Source organism: Erinaceus europaeus, chromosome 9 (genome assembly GCF_950295315.1).
Source record: "Erinaceus europaeus chromosome 9, mEriEur2.1, whole genome shotgun sequence".
In the NCBI taxonomy this organism is placed as follows: Eukaryota; Metazoa; Chordata; class Mammalia; order Eulipotyphla; family Erinaceidae; genus Erinaceus; species Erinaceus europaeus.
The window spans coordinates 16,100,339-16,119,440 of record NC_080170.1 but is presented as its reverse complement, the minus strand read 5'-3'; the positions used below and the strand labels follow the sequence as shown (position 1 = coordinate 16,119,440).

At 50.4% G+C, this 19,102-nt stretch overlaps 2 protein-coding genes across 2 annotated transcripts in view; one reads left to right on the top strand and one right to left on the bottom strand.

Moving 5' to 3' along the window:
• H3-4 (H3.4 histone, cluster member) overlaps positions 1-19,102 on the top strand; it is an 82,189-nt gene that overhangs the window by 42,877 nt on the left and 20,210 nt on the right. The window lies entirely within an intron of this gene.
• Positions 1,095-13,181, bottom strand: RNF187 (ring finger protein 187). Its single transcript, XM_060196922.1, has 6 exons — positions 12,938-13,181; positions 12,182-12,597; positions 10,923-11,015; positions 10,527-10,748; positions 9,377-9,785; positions 1,095-1,869 (listed from the first exon to the last, which is right to left on the bottom strand). Exons 1-6 carry the CDS (start codon positions 13,179-13,181, stop codon positions 1,826-1,828), a joined length of 1,428 nt encoding a protein of 475 aa, XP_060052905.1. The 3' UTR covers positions 1,095-1,825.

Below are 19,102 nucleotides of genomic sequence, written 5' to 3'. Positions count from 1 at the left end.
CCTTCTGCTCTACCTCTCTCCCTATCTCTCTGCTTTTCACCCTCTCTATAAAAATATGTCCACCTGGAATGGTGACAGAAAAAAAAAAAGTCCACAGTCAGAGTGACTCTTGGTGGTGTCCACCCCATGGATTCTAGAAGAAGCATAATGTGTCCTGTACGGTGTCGAAGAGAAGCTGGTTTACAGCCCTCACACTCCTCAGCTCATCCCTCTCCCCACTGACCTCACTGCCTCTTTAGTGTCACCTTCTCTGGGCTTTTGGGATGTCACACCACTGGAATCACACAGCATGCTATCTTTGTAGATTGTCTTCTCTCACTTAGTAACACGCACTTCAGGTTCTTCCATGCATTTCCTTTCCTTTATTTTATTTATTTTTATCTTTTTTTTGCCTCCAGGGTTATTGCTGGTGCTCAGTGCCTGCACTACAAATTTACTGCTCCTGGAGCCTTCCCCATTTTATTGCCCTTGTTGTTGCTGTTATTGTTATTATTGCTATGGATGCTGCTGTTGTTGGATAGGGCAGAGAGAAGTGGAGAGAGGAGGGGAAGACAGAGAGGGGGAGAGAAAGATAGACATCTGCAGACCTGGTTCACCGCCTGTGAAGAGATTCTCCTGCAGGTGGGGAGCCAGGGGCTCAAAACTGGATCCTTGTGCTTTGTGCCACATTCACTTAACCCACTGTGCTAACGCCCAATCCCCTCCACTTTATTTTATTTTAATTTTTATTGTCCCCATGGCTATTACTGGGGCTTGGGGCCTGCACAACAAAATCACTGCTCCCAAGACATTTTTTTTCCCCTTTATTTTATTTTTGATAGGACAGACAGAATTTGAGAGTGGAGGGGGAAATAGAGGGAATGAGAAAGAGAGATGCCTGCTTCACTGCTCATGAAGCTTCTTTCCTTCAAGTGGGGAGGAGAGTTTGAACCCACATTCTTGCACATGGTAATGTGTGCACTCAACCAGGTGCACCACTACCTACCCCCCTTTTCTTTAGATAGATAAATAAATGATTGATAGATAGATAGATAGCCCACAGCATTGGAGTGTCCTTTAGTGCAGTGCGGACCAGGCTAAAACCTGAATCACACACATGGCAAAGCAGTATACTATCCAAGTGAGCTTTTCGTTGACTGTCTTCCATGTGTTTTCATGGCTTGATAGCACATTTCTTTTTATCTATTCATTAATTCACTTTTAATATTTGTTTCTGAGAAATTAAGAGTGAAACACATGGGGGGATGCAACAGAGCATATGGCAATGCTGAGGGTTGAACCTGGAGTCTCTGGGACCTCAGGCATGCAAGTCCTGTGCTCCAACACTGAGCTGTCTCCCTAGCCCCTCATTTTCAGTGCTGAATAATATTCCACTGTCTCCACAGTTTGTTTATCCATTTACCTAATGAAGGGTACCTTGGCAGCTTCCAAGTTTAACTTTGTATAAAATGTTTATTTCTACCTGCTTTCAAGCTTAGAGAGATTTTTTAAGAATGACAGAACTCTATGCACTCTGTCCCCAAATTCGCCCAATAGTTTCCACCCTGTCACATTTCTCTGCTGGCTGCTTCTTTTGTGCCTCTGTCTCCTTCCACCCCTGAAGACACGTGTCCCCCCGACCATATCAGAGCAGTCTGTAAATACTGTGCCCCTCAGCCCACCAGCTACAAACTGTAGGTTTGTAGCCTGCAGACCAGGAAGCTCTCCCCATGATGTTCACAGCACTCTGGAACTCTTTCAGCTCTCCATAATTCAAGGTCTTCATTTGCGGTGTGGAAAATAGTTCTGCCTCTGATCGCTGCAGTAGGGATGACAGCTGCTGGAGTCATCTGCCTCTTTTGGAAATGCCAGCAAAAGAACAGGCAGCAGCTGGAAGCAGAGAGAGAGCACTCAGAGGAGGAGCAGAGGCAGCAGGCCAGCCCCACAGAGGACCCACTGGCAGAGGGTAAGCAGGAGCCCTGGACTAGGAGTGGACTAGGACAGTCATAGAATCTCCAGGTTCTTTGGTGATGGTAGGATGGTACCAGTGCAAGAAAGAGTGGAGGCACTGAAGCCTGCTGGGAAGAAAGAAGAGGACCTCCCTCAATGAGGGGGGGTGGTAGCTGTGGTGAATGAGGACTAGGAATGTGGGTTTAGAAGGGATGTGCCTCTGATGTGCAAGCTGAATTGTCAGGATTTTATGTGGAACAGTGTAGAACAGTGCTGAAGAGGTAGCATAGTGGTTCTGCAAAAGACTTTCTTTTAAAATCTTTTTATATTTATTTTCCCTTTTGTTGCCCTTGTTGTTTTATTGTTGTTGTTACTGATGTTATCATTGTTAGATAGGACAGAGAGAAATGGAGAGGAGGGAAAGACAGAGGGGGGTAGTGAAAGATAGACACCTTTAGACCTGCTTCACCTCTGTGAAACTACTCCCCTGCAGGTGGGGAGCTGGGGGCTTGAACTGGGATTCTTACCCGGTCCTTGCACTTCGTACCATGTGTGCTTAAACCACTGCGCTAGCACCTCCCTGCAAAAGACTCATGACTGAGGTTCCAAGGTCCCAGGTTCAATCCCCAGCCAGATAAGCAGTCCTTTGGTAAACACACACACACACACACACACACACACACACACTAGAATGAATCAGAGGGGCTGAGCAGTGCACCTAGTTAAGCACATGTATAACTATGAGCAAGGATCCGGGTTCGAGGCCCCACTCCCCACCTGCAGGAGGAAAGCTTCACAAGTGGTGAAGCAGGTCTGTAGATGTTTCATTTTCTCTCTCTCTCTCTCTCTTTTTTGCCTCCAGGGTTATTGCTGGGGCTCAGTGCCTGCACCATGAATCCACTGCTCCTGGATGCCATTTTCCCCCTTTTGTTTCCCTTGTTGTGGTTATTATTGTTGTTGATGTCTTCATTGTTGGATAGGACAGAGAGAAATGGAAAGATGAGGGGAAGACAGAGAGGGGGAGAGAAAGATAGACAGCTGCAGACCTGCTTCACCAGTTGTGAAGCGACTCTCCTGTAGGTGGGGAGCCAGGGGCTCGAACCAGGATCCTTCCGCAGGTCCTTGCGCTTTGCACCACATACGCTTAACTCGTTGTGCTACCGCCTGACCCCCCCCCCCCATCATTCCTTCCCTCCTCTCTTGATTTCTCTGCCCTACTCAATAAAATAGACATTTTAAAAAAATAATAAAAGGAAAAATGGCCATCAAGAGCAGTGGGTTTGTAGCAATAATCTTGGTGGAGGGAAAAAAAAAGTGAATCAGAGGTCTTTATTTATTTATTTTTGTCATCACTGGGACTACATCACTCCTAGCCAACTTGTTCTTTCAGACTGAAACACAGAGGAAGAGGGGCATGGTGGTATGTGTGTGTGTTTGGGAGGGGGGAATATATCACTGAAGCTTCTTCCTCCAATGTGGTGGGGTCAGGCATGTTATGCACATAGCAAAGTAGGCACCTTCCCAGGTGAGCTATCTTGCCTGTCCTAAATGAGAGCCATTAAGCGAAGGCAGGCAGTGCTGTCCCCCCAGTAAAGACAGACTCCAGCTGTAGATCGAAGTGAGTCCCAGAGGTCCCAGTGGGAGTCTGGCCTCCAGGCTCACCACACATGTCAGTTTGCTGGGCATCAAGCTGATGTGTGGTGCCACGGCAGAATTGGGGGCAGCGTGAGACCCTCTGCTCCCAGAGACATGGGATGGCTAATCCTCCAGGAGCACTGGGCCACCACTCCTTAATCTGACTTCCCCCTTTATCTTTCCCCAGGTATCCTGGACCCTGACACTGCAAGCCCAATATTGGAACTGCTCAAGGATGGCAGGAGCATGAAACGACTGTGGTTCAAAGAAGAGGTCCCCAACTACCCGGGCAGGTTTGACAAGGACCCCTGCGTGCTGGGACTGCAGCGCTTCTCCACAGGGAGGCACTATTGGGAGGTCCAGGTGGGCTCCAGAAAGGCCTGGATACTGGGCGTGTGTCAGGAGAGTGTTGAGAGGAAGGGGAGAATTCCCAAGTCACCCCAGCATGGGATCTGGGCCCTGGAGTGGTATATGAAGACGCTCCGGGCACTCACCTACCCGAGGGTGAGGATCCAACTGAGGGAGCCCCTGAGCCAGGTGGGCATACTCCTGGACTGTGATGCCCGAAGTCTCACTTTCCTCAGGCCCCACGGCTCCCTCATCTATATCTTTCATAGACTCACTTTCACGGCCCCCCTCCGGCTATTCTTCTGCCTCTGGACACAGGACCCCACACTCCTATCTACTCGGTACCTGCACCCCCAACTGACATTAGAGCCTCACCAGGGCCAGGGAGAGGAGAAAGACAGAGACCCTCCTTCAACACCCACTTTCCCCTGAGCCCAGCCCAGCCCAGCCCAGGCCATTAGGAGTCGAGTCCAATATCCTAAATCCTTGCTTGGTTGTGTGCCAGGATGCAGCTTTGCCAGTCGTTTTGTCTCATTTGGAATTCTTTCCTCTGTAAAATGGTGACTGAACTGGGTCCCCCAATAGTACAAGAGTACTGAGCCCCTCCCTACCCCCCAGGCCTCCATAGGTTCATTCACCTGCAATGGGGGGTCTTCGGAGAAACTAAGGTAAAATGAATAATCCCACACAGTTGCGCTTTGCCCCACCTGCACGTAACCTGCTGTGCTACCGCCCGACTCCCTGCTCTTGGTTTGGGGGTAGCTTTTGGCCTTCTTGGGGAGCAGTATGGTCAAACCGTGTTTGGTTTGTCATGCATTGCCCTTCCTCCTGTCGCCCACCGCATCATGCGCAGGCCAGCTCCAACATCTCAATCTCTGGGCCTTTGCCCTTGGAGTGTAGCCAGTAGGTTTACATTAGGGAACGCGCCTCAGGCCTGCTGCAGTGACCAATGAGGTGAAGGCGCTCTGAAACCTGAGAGTCCCACTGGTTACTGTGCTCTCATCGTTCCTCCAATCAGACGAGACTTACAAAGCAACCTCATTTGCATACAGCAGCGGCAGCTGGGCGCGGTGCTCACCTCCGCCGCATGGGAGGCAGAGCTATGAGCATTTCAACCAAGTCGTGCTGCTCAGGTTCCCGTTAATGCGCCGGTGGCCCCGCTTGGGCAAGCGGAGCGCGGATGTCCCTGGGGGGCCGGGTCCTGAATAGGACTTCCAGGAACGGCAGAGCCCCAAACATGCTGGCCTTGTGACCAGTGTCCCTGAATTCTGGGTGGTAAGGGGAGTGCTTCAGCTCTCCGCAGTGGCCTGGTTGGCCCTGACCGCAGCAGGGAAGACACCTTTGATTGTGTCTGTGGAAAGGACGGTGCAGAGGAAGACATCATCATGATCTCAGAATGAGTTCAGGGGAGAGGGGTTGAGCACTTTTGTAAGAGCGTTGTCTTCTTCCAAATACAAGTGAGGAAGCTGTTGACACCCTTTTGGTGTTATTTAAATGTGTCAACTCATTTGTGCAAAGCACTTGTGAAGAAAAAAAAAAGGAGGGGTGAGGCGGCGAGCGGGGCTGTGGTGCACCGGGTAGAGCACACCCGTTGCCATGTGTAAGGACATAGGTTCAAGCCCCCAGTCCCCCTCACAAGGAGCGGGGAGTAAGCTTAGTGAAGCAGTGCTGCCAGGTGTCTCTCCCTCCTCTATTTCTTTTAATTATTTAAAAATAATTTTTTAGAAAGAGGGTCTTTTTTCTTTTGCCTCCAGGGTATCCCTGGGGTTGGGTACTGGCACCATTAATCTACTGATCCTAGAAGCTCCCCCCCCACACACTTTTTATTCATTGGGGCAGAAATTGAGAAAGACACCTGCAGACCTGCTTCACCGCTCGTGTAGCATACGCGCTGCAGATGGGGAGTGGGGCTCAAATTTGGGTCCTTGCATATAGAATTGTGTGCGCTTAACTGGGTGTGTCACTGCCCAGCCCTCTCCTCGATTTCTATTTTAAACGGGGAAGAACCACAGGTGGTGGTGCACCTGACTGAGCATAAGTCACAATGCACAAGGAGCAGGAACCCCTCCCTTGTATTGGAGAAGCTGCCTGAGGGGTGAAACAAGTGTTGCAGGTGTTTCTTTCCTTCTGTCTCCCTCTCTCCTCGACTTCTGTCTATTCTAGAAAAAGGGTGAATGAGATACCATTATGGTTATGCAAAAAGACTCTCTTGCCAGAGGCTTCAAGGTCCCAGGTTCAGTCCTCATGAGGCATCACCATTAGCCAGTGCTCTGGTAGGAAAAAACATACTTCAGCTTGTTAAAGCATGCTGTAGGAACTTAATTCTGACAGCTGATTGCCCCCAACATCTGATATGCCAGTGGTAAATTTTAATCACTCTCCATTTCTTTGCAAGAAAGATTCACAAATGGTAAAGTAATGCTATGGTGTTTTTTCCCCTCCCCTTCTTTTAAAAGATTATTTTTATTTACTGGGTAGAAACAGAGAAATTGAGAGGGATAGGGGAGATAGAGAGGACACCTGCAGCACTGCTTCACTATTCATGAAGCTTTCTCCTTGCAGGTGGGGACCAGGGGCTTAAACCCGGGTCCTTGAGCATTGTAATGTGTTCATTTAACCAGGTGCACCGCCGCCTGCCTGGCCCTCTCCATTTAAAATTTTTATTTAAAATAAATATGTATTATCACAGAAAAACTCAAGGAGTATCACTGACACATTTGATGCCGGCGATCAAACTTAGCATCATTCATTCAATGCCCAACCACCAGGTCATTCCCCATTTCTCTCACCTCTAAAAAATAAAACTATCCACCAGGAGAGCAGCAGTGGGATCATGTAGGCATCAGAGCACTGATGGCAGCAAAACAAAAAGAAGAAACATGTGGGTGGTGATCTGTAGACTTCCCTCTGCCTGTCAGGAACATGTAGAAACATGACTTTGCATGTGATTTCAGCTCGCTCTTGGTTGGCTGTGGCCTTCCAGGCACTGACCTGTCCCAGAAAGCTGGGCATGGGCTTAGGCCAAATCTTTGGACCTACTAACACAACAGCTGTTCTCACACCGGAGCCATTGAGGAGGGGTATACATCCTGATGGAAGCTTGGAAGCATGTCACTGAGGCTCCGTCAGAACACAAGTCTTTAGAATGAAGTAAAGGACACGGGGGGGGGGGGGGGGGGGAGGGTTAGGTGCACAGCCTAAGGAGTCGCAACAACTGTCATGTTGCCGAGACCTGCTGAGTGTGTGTGAAAGCAACTGGCTTTCTGCCTTGTTAGAATTCAGCCTCTGCCTGAATGCTTGTCACTTTAATATTTCCAAGGGTCCCTTTGCACACTTACACACACACACACCCTACCTTGATAGGGACCCAATTACAGAACTAGTTAGACATTAGATGAAAAAGCACCCTGGAAGCTGGTCTGAGCCCATGATGTCCTGAGTCCTTTGCCATCTGCAGCGACTTTGCCACCTTGGGCACCTTCCTTCTTGCTTTGTTTACACCTGTTTCCCTCCCTGCCCCCACCCACCACAGCACCTGCTCTCTATGTCCATTTAAGAAGGTGAAGGGTCTTGTGAACCATGAACTGCAGCAGTGCTTGTACACATTCTCAACTGACAAGTCATTTTACCCCACCCTTTATTTTTGTAGCTCCGCCAGGGCCTTAAAGCCCACCAGATCCCGTGTCCAGCTCCTGTCGCCCCCCACACCCCACTCCTTGAGCTGTGCTGCTCTCTGCAGCCTTCATCACCCACTTTCCCTCTGTGAGTGGCATCAGTACCAGCCCCACCCACCAGCCCTGGAATGGATATCAGGAGTGAGGCTGCTGGTCCCGGGGTCATTGTGCCCTAAGTGTCCCAGCAAGTGTGGGCAAGGACCTGGTGCCCTTGTATTTTGCTCCTGCGGCACGACTGCTCCTGCTCCCCAAACTAGGCCACCTAAGCATCTCTCCCTCCTCAGTTTGTCCGGTTTACATTCCGGGCTGCTCTGGGTCCTCTTGAGCTCCAGAACTGCCCCTGTCAGTCTGGCAGCAACTGTGCCGGTCCTGACACAGCACACCCGAGCACTGCTGCGGGACACTGGGCTCAGCAGAGGAGTGCTATTCTCAAGTCCGACCCCGCCACCTGTGGGACCTGTCACTAGCACTCAGTGGGCCCAGTCTGCAGCAGTTTCTGCCACGGTGGGTGGCTCTCGTGCTCCACACCCACCATCCACATTCCACCCTGATGGCGAGAGGCAGGCTTTGTGAGAGACCTGCAGACCTGAACTGGTAAAAGTCGCGGCTGCCAAAGGTCATTTCCATGGGAGCAGCTGCACCTGAACGAGTTCACCACCAGGGCTCTTCCTGGGGTTGTGTCCACCCACCTGCTACCCCAGACTCAGCAACCACCATGGAACCTTAGTGGCATCTCGGGCGCACCAGCCCCAGGTGGAGGCCACTCACCATACAAAGACATCTGGCCTTTGCCTATGAGTCCTTGAGGTACCCCTGCCTGACGTGGGGGTCTGTGCTTAGGACCCACTCAAAGTCTTTATCGTGAAGAGGGCACGGGTCCGGGGCCTGCAACTAGATCTCCCTAGAGCAGCTGGCTGTCACTGGAGACAGAATGGAGTGGACACAGCAGAGGCCAGACACCCAAGACACCCTGCGGGACATCAGCAGTGACCCAGCGTGTTTCACCTGGAGGGCGACTCTCTCCTAGCTGCTCTGAGTTGCGTGCCTTTCCCTCTGCCAAAGTTAACCCGCACCACCTGCCCTGATAAACCACCACCACCGGGATCCCGCAAAGCTGCAACAGGTGTGAGCGACCGTGACTCCCTGAATGTCCCAGCTGGCCCAACTCACCCCATCACTCAATGTGACCCCCTCCACCCCCTCCCCTTCCCAGACTGCTTTCCAGAAACACAAACTGTTCCCTGATCTCGGCTAGACCCAGAGCAGCATCTCTGCTGAGCTTCAGGGCACCTCCCGAGTGGTGTGTGGTCACCTGAGGGATGACTTCAATAGTGTGAAGAGCATTGGCTGCAGGGACAGAGAAGCCTGAGGCTAAGGTGCTCTGGTTCTGAACTGAGTGGAGCCAAATTGTATAAAGCACGGTCCTACCTCTTGGCAGACAAGCCTATGGCTCCTGCTCTAGACAAAGGTGGAGGTGGTGCTAGAGGAATACACAGTTTCGGATGTGCAGCACTAGAGAAGACACCCACTCTCCCAAACCCCAAGGCTGGTGGGCAAGAGCTTGGAAGCCCCCAACACACAGTTCCCATGAGACAGTGTCAGGGCCCATGCCTGTAGACACCAGGGAGGATTGGTTATAGGGGCCCACAGCCAAAACTGTGATGGCCAGCAAGGGGCAGGTGCATTTGGGACATACCATCCTGTCGCAGGCTGTCTGCCTGCCTCTGGACCTGGGACCCTGGCCTTCCTCTCCCTCAACTCCCACCTCAAGCATAACCCTCACCACACACCTGATAGGAGTGAGGGTCCATTGACACCCAGCATAAATTCTGGCCGGTTCAGAAAGTACAGGCGGGTGTCCATGAGACTTGGCAAGGAGACAGCTTTATGGAGAAACATGATGTACTCGGTGCTCGGCCCATACAGACTTCTGCCGTGAACACCTGCAGCCTGGGAAGCAGGGACATGGGGAAGAGGGACCCGGACCCAAGGAGGACAACGTAAGAATGTGGGGCCGTCAACTCCTAGAGGAGGCCCCAGAGTGATGGACACCATGGGTGCAGGAGGAGACGGAGAGGCTGCAGCAGTGGAAGGAGTTTCCTTGGCCTCCACTTGGGTGCAGGGAGAGCGCCTCACTGTGGGGACAGGGGAGAGAGGGCGAGAAGAGGAAAAAGAGAGGAAGGAGATGAGAAAAAGAGACTGGAAGAGAATGAGAGGAGGGTAGGGGAGAGAGAGCTACTGTGCTGGACCCCAGGACATGGTCCCCCACTTTCACCAGCCCCAGACTTGTCCCCCAGGCTAAGCCTCCACCCACAACCATCACCCACTAAGTGCTGGAGATGAAAGGGAATCCAGCCTGGGAAAGCTGGTTGGATGAGTAGATGGGGTGCATAGTACCTAGAGGCTCAAAGATCAGGCCCAGCCTAGAGGCAGAAGGTGTGATGAGAACATTCAGATGAAGTACAAGGACCTGAGTTTCAGCCCCCAGCACCCCCCTGCAGGGGTGATGCCTCACAAGTGGTGAAGCGGGTCTGTGTCCTTCTCTCTATCTGCCCCCCTCAATTTCTCTCTGTCCTATCCAATAAAATGGAAGAAGAAAAAAATGCCACTAGGAGCAGTGGATTTGTAGTGCTGGCACCAAATCCCAGCAATAACCCTGGAAAAAAACAAAAAGCCTTCAGGAACAGGACCAGATAGTCACCCTCTCTAATCCTGGTGTCCTGCAACTCCTGGACCCTACACCCACTTCCAGCAGGTAGAACCTGAATGCAGGAATTTCAGTACCAGGGTACAAGTCCCCCTCTCCAAAAAAAAAAAAAAAAAAAAAAAAAAAACCCTTTCCACAGGGAGGCTGGGGAGTCCCCAATGGTTCTTCCTGAAATTCAGCCCCAAGTGGAATGAGGAGAGTACCCTGAGGTCAGCCCTCTTTGGGGGGCCTACCTGGAGCAGCATGTTGAGCCCCAAGCTGTGGTGCCTCTTTTCCAGCTCAGACACCGCCTGCAGCAGTGACTGGAAGCGCTCAGCGGGGTCTGAGTCCTCATCTTCTGGGGACCCCTCCTCCTTCTCGGCCTCCTGCAGGAAGTGCTGCTCCTCCTCAACAAAGAAGGCCCGAAGCTTCCGGTAGTCAGTCAGGGCCTTCTTCCTCCGGTCCATCACATGTCCCTGCAGGCAGGTGGCAGGGAGGGACACGCCTGTGTCCCCAGGCAACACAGGGTGCACCCCACCTACTGCCCCCTCAGCAGTGGCCTATTTCTAATCCCATCCAAAGACACTGGCAGGTAGGGTTACTCCTTCACACAGAGCCCAGGCAGAGACCCCTCCACCCCCACCGCTTACCTTCCACACAGCAGCAGCAGACTCAGCCTGGCCATGCAGGTCCCGTGCATCATTTAAGTCTTTCCTCATGATCTCCACAGACCCCTTATTCTCCTGAAAGAGAGTCTTGTTACTACGGGGACCCTTTAATCCAGTCCAGAGTCACTGTGTCCCAACGTCTGCTGACGACCTGACCACACACAAGGCAGGTCTCTGAAGGTTTTGCTGCCAGAGAGGCTCTGCAGGTGTGTGTGTAGGGGGGCAGGGGGTGCCTCACTGGTGAATCTACTGACAGAAACACCTTGCTGAGAACTCAACAGGGTGACTTGGCAGTTCGTCACCAATCCCAGGATGGAGAGCCTTCCCAAAACCTGGCGCCTCACCTCAGACTCCCTCTAGGAATCCCACTGAAGGAATGTGTGGTCGATCACTTTAGGTTGAGGATGAACACCACAGGAACCTGTCCAACACTGTGCACTGGCCAGTGAGTGTAAGGTCTCAGCAGAAGAGTCCCAACTGCATAGTCACATCCACTGCTGGCTCACACGGGCCCCTGAGGCCCAACAGACACAGACACCCTCCACTCTTTCCCTTCTTGCATGGCAAGGGCCACATAAGATACTGCAGCGCCCTGGGAAACAACACTGTGTCACTACCTCCCCTACACACACACAAGGTGGGTCTCTAGGTTCCCAGCTGTGACTAGATTCCACACTGGATCAGGAGTCACATGCAATGGAGAACACAGCAAAGCCTCTAGAAAGTTGGGGGTGGCATGGGATCAGAGGACAACGGGGCGTTTGTGTGTGTGTGTAGGTGGGGTGGGGGGGGGAGTGAGGCTCAAGGACATGGGATCAGGGGACAAAGGGGCGTTTGTGTGTGTGTGTAGGTGGGGTGGGGGGGGGAGTGAGGCTCAAGGAGCCAGATGTGGAGACAAGATGGGAAACTGGACTCCCTGCGCGGGTGGAGACCAGGGAGGGCAATCAGGGGAAGGCCAGATGGGCAAGGGGCGCGGGAGATACCCTTTCTCGGAGGCCTGAGGGGCAGACAAGGCAGCTCACGGGGATGCAGACGACGGGTGAGGGCTGTCACTGATCTGATCTGAGGGCGAGGTGGGTGGGGGGTGCGGGCCCCCTTCGCTGGGAGTGGCGTCTGGGGCGGGGCAGTGCCTAGGGCGCCGACAAAGGGGGGTGGGGGGGCTGGGTACCGGGGCACGGAGCGGGGGGTGGGAAAGGAGGGCAGCCCGCCCGCGGGGGCCGGGGCCGGGCTGTGCCGAGCACCTTGCCGCGCAGCGCCTTCCTCCAGCGCGGCTCCCACTCGGGCGGCTCGGGCCCCGCCGCCCCGCGGCAGGTGGAGCACAGCGGGCGACCGTCCGCGCGGCACAGGAGCTGCAGCGCCGCCTCGCTGGCCGGGCCGTCGCGCACGGGCCCCGCGGCCGCCTCCTCGAGCGCCAGCAGGCGGCGGCTGAGCGGCGGGCGACCGGGCTCCACGGCGCGCTGCCAGCAGTCGTCGGCGCACTCGGGGCACGGGAAGGGCCCGTCCTCCTCGGCCCAGAAGCGCACCACGCACGCCCGGCAGAAGCGGTGGCCGCAGTCGGCGCGCACCGGTTCGCGGGGGGCGCGCTGGCACAGGGCGCAGGCGGGCTCGGCGGGAAGCGCCAGGGTGGCGGCGGCAGGGGCCCTGAGTGCGGGCGAAGCTCAGGATGCGGCGGAGAGCTCGATCGGGGAATCCGGGCAGAGGACCAGAAGCTGGGCGGGCCGGAGGGACGCTGCACGCAGGGTCCTGGCAGAAGTGCGCTCCACCCCCCATATCCTGCAGGCGGCCTGCTCCGTGCCAGGTCCTGGCAGGGGTGTGCAACTCCTTTTATAGATCCAAGCAGCGGGCCGCTTCGCCCCCCGATCCGCGGGATGACCCATGCTGTCGCATATATAAATCGCACTGAGGGTGTTACTTTGTGAACGAGAGTTAAAGTTCGATTATACGGAGAGTTGGTTTCCTGTAAGCTGCTAGGACCTGAAAGGCAAGCGACCCCTCACCCCAACGCCCCCGCGCAGTGGGGGCGGGGCTGGGAACGGCCCGCTTCGCCCCGCCCCCTGGGCGTGCAGCACGCCCCGCCCCGCTGAGCCTGTTCAAGTTCAGCCGGCCTGGCCCTCCTGCGCTCCCGGCGCGCACCCGCTTTAGCGGGATCCGCCCTGCGCGCAGCCCCAAGTGCAGCAGTTCATCCTGGATTCTCCCCAGTAAATTGGCTGGTGTGGACTGGTTATGCTTGCGCCCCTCCATGTGATAGCCTGGTGTTGCAGAGACAGCCTCTAGTCCACCGCCGCCCGTGGCGGAGAGATGAGATGGGAGAGGCCAGGAAAGAAAGTGCTCGGTGGACGCTAAGTGAAGATGGTCAGGAAGACTGAGAAGTAGCTGGGCGCCAGGAATTGTGCTAGTGGAAGCAAGGATATTGTTTTCTTTTTGAAAGACAGCATAATGGTTATGCAAAAAGATTATCAATGTCTGAGCCTCCCAAGTCCCAGGTTCAATGCCAGAGCTGAGCAATGCTCTGGTTAAAAAAATAAAAATAGTGCAAGGACTGGCCCAAGGATCCTGGTTCGAGCCCCGGCTCCCCCACCTGCTGGGGAGTCCCTTCACAGACGGTGAAGCAGGTCCAACAATGAGGACATCAACAACAATAATAACTACAACAACAATAAAAACAACAAGGGCAACAAAAAGGAAATAAATATTTAAAAATAAATAAAAATAGTCTTCTAGATAATCCCAGAGGGTTAAAGAATAGGAAAGCTATCAAGGGAAGGGATGGGATACGGAATTCTAATGGTGGGAATTGTGTGGCGATGTATCCCTGTTATCCTATGGTTTTGTCATAGTTTCCTTTTTATAAATAAAAAAAAAAAATGGGCATCAACAAAAAAAATTTAAAAATTATAATAGCTATGCATCTTTTAATGTGACTATAATTTACCACTATGTAACTTTGTCATTAAAAAGTGATTATGTTAAGAGCTGGGGAAATAGCATAATGATAATGCAAAAAGACTTTCATGCCAGAGGCTCAGTGGTCCCAGGTTCAAGTACCCCCACCCCTGCCCTCACTACACACACATCACCACCACCAGCAACCAGAGCTGAACAGTGAAAAAAAAGATTACATTAATTCACACATGCAGAATCTGGGGTGCTTTTCAGCTTTGCGATTTTTTTTTTTTTCTTTTTACTACAACACTGCTCAGTTTTGCTTTATGGTGGTGCAGGGAATTGAACCTGAGACCTTGGGGCCTCAGGCATGAGAATATGTTTGCATAACCATTATACTATCTCTCCCACCCCAGTTTTTCGCATTTTTAATTTGGTGTTAAAGGTAGTTGGTCAGAAGGAGAAAAACACTTCAAACCCAGCCTAACTGGGTAAACTCCATAACAATGAATGTGGAAAAACCATCATGCAAATAAAAACTAACAGTCAAAAGTAGGAAAAATTTAAGCAATGAACAAGGAAAGGTTTGTAAAACTTGCTTTTAAAAAATAGTATGGAAAAAAAAAAGAACCACCAACACATGGGGTGTGTAAGTTTACAGGAAAAAAAACAAATACTGGATGGCCTTAAAAATAAAAAGTACACTGATGAGTAATTTAGAAATGTTTAGAAATGGAAACAGGGCCGGGTAAATAGTGTAATGGTTAAGTGAAAAATCTTACCACCTGAGACACCAAAGTAGCTTTGAAAATTGTGCCATGGGAGTCACTTCACAAGCAGTGAAGCAGGTCTTCAGTTGTCTTATTTTTCTCTCCTCCTCTCTCCATTTCTCTCTGTCCTATCCAACAACAACAACAGTAGTAACTACAACAATAAAACAAGGGCAACAAAAGGGAATAAATAAATATTAAAAAAAAAGAAAAGGAAAGGAAAGAAAAAAAGAAAAGAAAGAAAGAAAAAGAAAATTGTGCCATGACATTCTCCTGTCAGGCTTGGCAAGGGCAGAGAAGATAAGTGTAATGGTTATGCAAACCGACACTCATCCATGGTTACCAGCTCCCAGGTTCAATCCCCTGCACCACCATAAACCAGAGATACGGTGCTCCTGTTAAAAAAAAGAAAAGAAATTTTAAAACCTCAAATGAAAATAGTATTTTCCTGTTCATTTTTGGAAATGTTTGTGATACCACTATTTAAAAACCTGTGCATGAAAATCAAGGCTGTGTAGAGCAGTGTCCCCACCTCCCAAAACTAGTAAGCTAGGTCACATGGCATTTCTCCCACCTTCCTCTCCCTCTGCCCACTTCCAGGTCACAGGCTTCCTCCTATTTCCCGCCTGGGGGAGATTTGGTCAATTCCCTAAGGGTGAGTCCATTCTCAAAAGAAGAGGCAACTGTCTTTCCAATTCTGTGTGAAGGATGAGTAAGTTCAGGGGGGCTGCCTGGACATGTCCTGCCAAGTCTGTGCTGGTGGCATTTTCCCTGTTACCACTACAGGGGGAATCCGATGGAAGGGAAGTGTCACTTCTGAAAGGGGGTCTGAGAGAGATGAAGTGTGTATAGCAGCATGGGACCAGGGGACAGGGGACAGGGGAGCCAGGGCTTTATTATTATTTTAATAGAGGCAGAAAGGCAGCAAGAGAGTGAAAGAGACTACAACAGGGAAGTTTCCTTCAGTGTGCACAGGGGCTGGGCCTGAACCTCGGTTGTAAACACGGTAAAGCTGTGCATTATCCAAATGAGCTATTTCACCAGATCCAAATATTTATTTTTATTTCATGATTAAGTCCAGAACACCACTCTGGCGTACGTGCTGCCAAGAATCAAACTCAGGACCTCGTGGAAATCCAACATCCTACCCACCCCTCTCCCAAGCAACTCCCCTGGGTGCCTGGATTCCCCTGTCATCCGTTTCTTGAGCCCCCACCCCCCCAGAAAAGAGGATTCCCAATATAAGGTCAGAAGCAGAATCAATGTGCATGGTGATCTGGTTTATTGTTTAATTACATTCCATGGACGCCAATTAGACTGTAAAACATTTGCTGGCCTCTGGGTATCTTGAATTCCCCCAAGTACTAACATGAACATACTAAAAAAGAAAATGTCTCCCTACCAAAGGAGAACTCTAAATTCTGCTGGATTCTGGAGCATTATCTCCAAGATCCTGCTTGACACCCCTGACTGACTGACTGCTTTCCCCTGCGTCCTTGGATAGCCTGGTTTCCTGATGCTCCCATGATTCAGGGTAGAGTAAGTCTCCGCAAAAGGCTCCTTAAGTCTTTCCCCAAGGTGTCCAGAGTAAGTCTTTTCCAGTGTCACCAAAGACTTATTGATTTATTTGGGCCTGGTGGTGGTGTACCTGGTTAAGTGCACATATTAGCATGCACAATGGCCCAGCTTCCAGCACCCACTCCCCACGTGTGTGTGTGTGTGTGTGGGGGGGGTGTTTTACAAGTGGTGAAGCAGGCCTACAGGTGTCTATCATTCTTTCTCCCCTTTTACATGCTCCTCTCATCTCACTTTCTGTCTGCTCTATTAAAATAGAAAGAAAAAGGAAAAGAAGGCCACCGGGAATAGTGGATTCATAGTGCTGGCACCAAACAAACCCCAGTGATAACCCTGCTAACAATAAGAAAAAAAAATGTTAAGGTTTATCGATTTATTTATTAGCAAGACAAAGAAAATCAGAGCATCACGCTGGCAAATGTGATGTACAAGCACTGTACTGGCTAAGTCACTCTCCCTAGCTGCTCTGATGAAACCTTGTTACATGGAACTAAGGTCTGGTGAACCTTGGGAGAAAGAGTTAACTTTATGCAAAGAAAGCAAACTAGATTTAGGATATATATATGTAATTTTTTTTTTCAGAGCAGGCTATCTTAAAGGAAGGAAAGCATCCAGAGGTAAGGATGCCACCGTCTCCTACTTATGTGAGACCCTCTCCTCTCCTTAACTCCTGAGGTCCATGCCTCACTGTTTAGTAAGGAAATATCCCCCCTACACACATTGTCTCATTTCTCATTTACCTTAGAATTGACTGCCATGTAAATTCTCCATCTGTATTAAATTTTATATTTTTTAGATATTTATTTATTCCTTTTTATTGTCCTTGTTTTATTGTTGTAGTTATTATTTTTGTTATCTTTGTTGGATAGGATAGAGAGAAATGGAGAGAGGAGGGGAAGACAGAGAGGGGGAGAGAAAGACACCTGCAGACCTGCTTCACCGTTTGTGAAGTGACTCCCCTGCAGGTGGGGAGCCGGGGGCTTGAACCGGGATCCTTACACCAGCCCTTGCGCTTTGCACCATGTGCGCTTGACCCGCTGAGCTACCGCCTGACTCCTAAATTTGATCTCTTAATGTCTGGTGTGAACTTGTTTTTTCATCCACCCTCAAAAGAACCAAGAGTGGTGGCAACTTTGAGATTCAGACTCAAAAGGGATATTTCTTGATTTAGAGATGACAGTTCAGTCTTTCATTGCCAAACAACAGGTCATGCTGCATATTCCTGCATATATTTTTAATTGCTTTATTTATTGCTGCATTTGTTTTATGTCATCCAAGGGGTGGTGGGAGCCCTGACTGTGATAGAGTCAAGTTCTGAGATGGGTGAAAAGGAACTACCAGAAAAGAAGGACTAAAAATATGCCCACTTTCCCAAGTACCTCCCACACATAGAATCTACCAGTGGCCACTGAAAGCTCTATTTGCTGATGAGGAAACTGGCAAAGAAAATAAATTAGCCCAGGGCAGAGAGCCAAGCACAAGATATCTATGGGTCCTGGTCCTGGTGCTGGCCCTGGGGCATTTCTTACCTCCACCCTCTTCCTTATTCCCAAACCTTCCAGGTTCAAATATATTCCATTTTACAACCTTCATATTTTCAGTTGAATTGGTATCTTGAAAGTATCTAGCTAACTGCTCTAAACACAGTGAACAATTTTGTCTACTAGCAAACATTAAGTCCCTTGGCCCATTTGGATAATGCTCTAAATGATCAGAGTTGCCAGGGCAGGCAAATTGAAAAGGAAAATAAAAAGCCCTGGGGGCCAGTCAGTGGCACACCGGGTTAAGTGCACATAGTAAGGAGTGCAAGAACTGGCTCAAGGATCCTGGATTGAGACCCCAGCTCTCCACCAGCAGGGTGGTTGCTTCACAAGTGGTGAAGCAGGTTTGCAGGTGTATCTTTTTCTCTCCTGCTCTATCTTCCCCTCCTCTCTCAATTTCTCTCTGTCCTATCCAAAAATTTGAAAAAATGGCCACAGGAGCAGTGGATTCATACTGCAGGCACTGAGCCCCAGCGATAACCCTGGAGGCAAAAAAAGAAAGAAAGAAGGAAAGAAAAGGCCTTCAGAATTACCTAACCTGATAAAACAGTTTTGGTTTTATGAAACACATGGCCCCAGAGAGAAGACAAAAATACCTACCTGGCTCGATGTGGTAACCCCTTTCCTCTAACTGATGCCTCTGCTTCTGTCAGCAGTCTTCCTGAAAAATCCTTCCATGATTAATGGCCAAGCTATTTTTTTGCTTTTGTACTTCCTTTTTACATCTATTCCAACTGTAGATTTAAAATTCTCGCCTTGAGAATCTCATGCCTTGGGGCAAATAAATACCCTTGTCCTGTATTGTTCAGGATCCAGAAATAGAGCATGAGTTCACTGGGACTGTGCCATAGTAATAAAGGTGTGTTCTCCTAATCTCTTGAGTGCTACATGGTCCTGGCCCGTAATTTCTGCAACAAAATGACCTTCAGACCAGAGCTTCAAAGTCTGTACTGAGCATTAGAGTCTTTTCAAAATGCAGTTTCTGGATCCAAACATCTGTTTTGGGGGGGGCAGATCTGTATTTCTACTGTGCTTCCCAGGCAGTGCTGCATTAAGTGAGAAACGTGAATTCACAGCACCTGTTTCTATCTGGAGTGTTCATATAATAGGGGAATTACCCTTGCCTATACATGAATTATTCAGATTGGGAGGCAGCTGAGACTTCCATAACCCCGTGTTCTTATGCATACTTAAGGAGCATAACAGATTCCAAGCCTTGGGGTTATTAGGAGAGATGAGATCATGCACATCAAGCATTTAGCATATGGCTCTCCCTTCAAAGTGTTGAACTGTCATCACCAGTAAAGGACTGGTGTTTCCTTCCAAAACCCATTCATTCCCTCTCTCCACTTAAACCTGCTGTGTTGCTATTCTTCCAAGATAAGCATCCCAG

Bases quoted from the DNA above. Each gene is read 5' to 3' on its own strand.
- RNF187 (XM_060196922.1), bottom strand. From the start codon at position 13,181: ATGGAGGGGCGCAAGCATAACCAGTCCACACCAGCCAATTTACTGGGG. The intron at 10,749-10,922 runs GTAAGCGGTGGG...ACCTGCCTGCAG, and splicing joins CTGCTGCTGCTGTGTGGAAG to GGACATGTGATGGACCGGAG. The intron at 9,786-10,526 runs GTAGGCCCCCCA...ATTCTCTTCCAG, and splicing joins GGCTCAACATGCTGCTCCAG to TCTCTTTTTCTCATCTCCTT.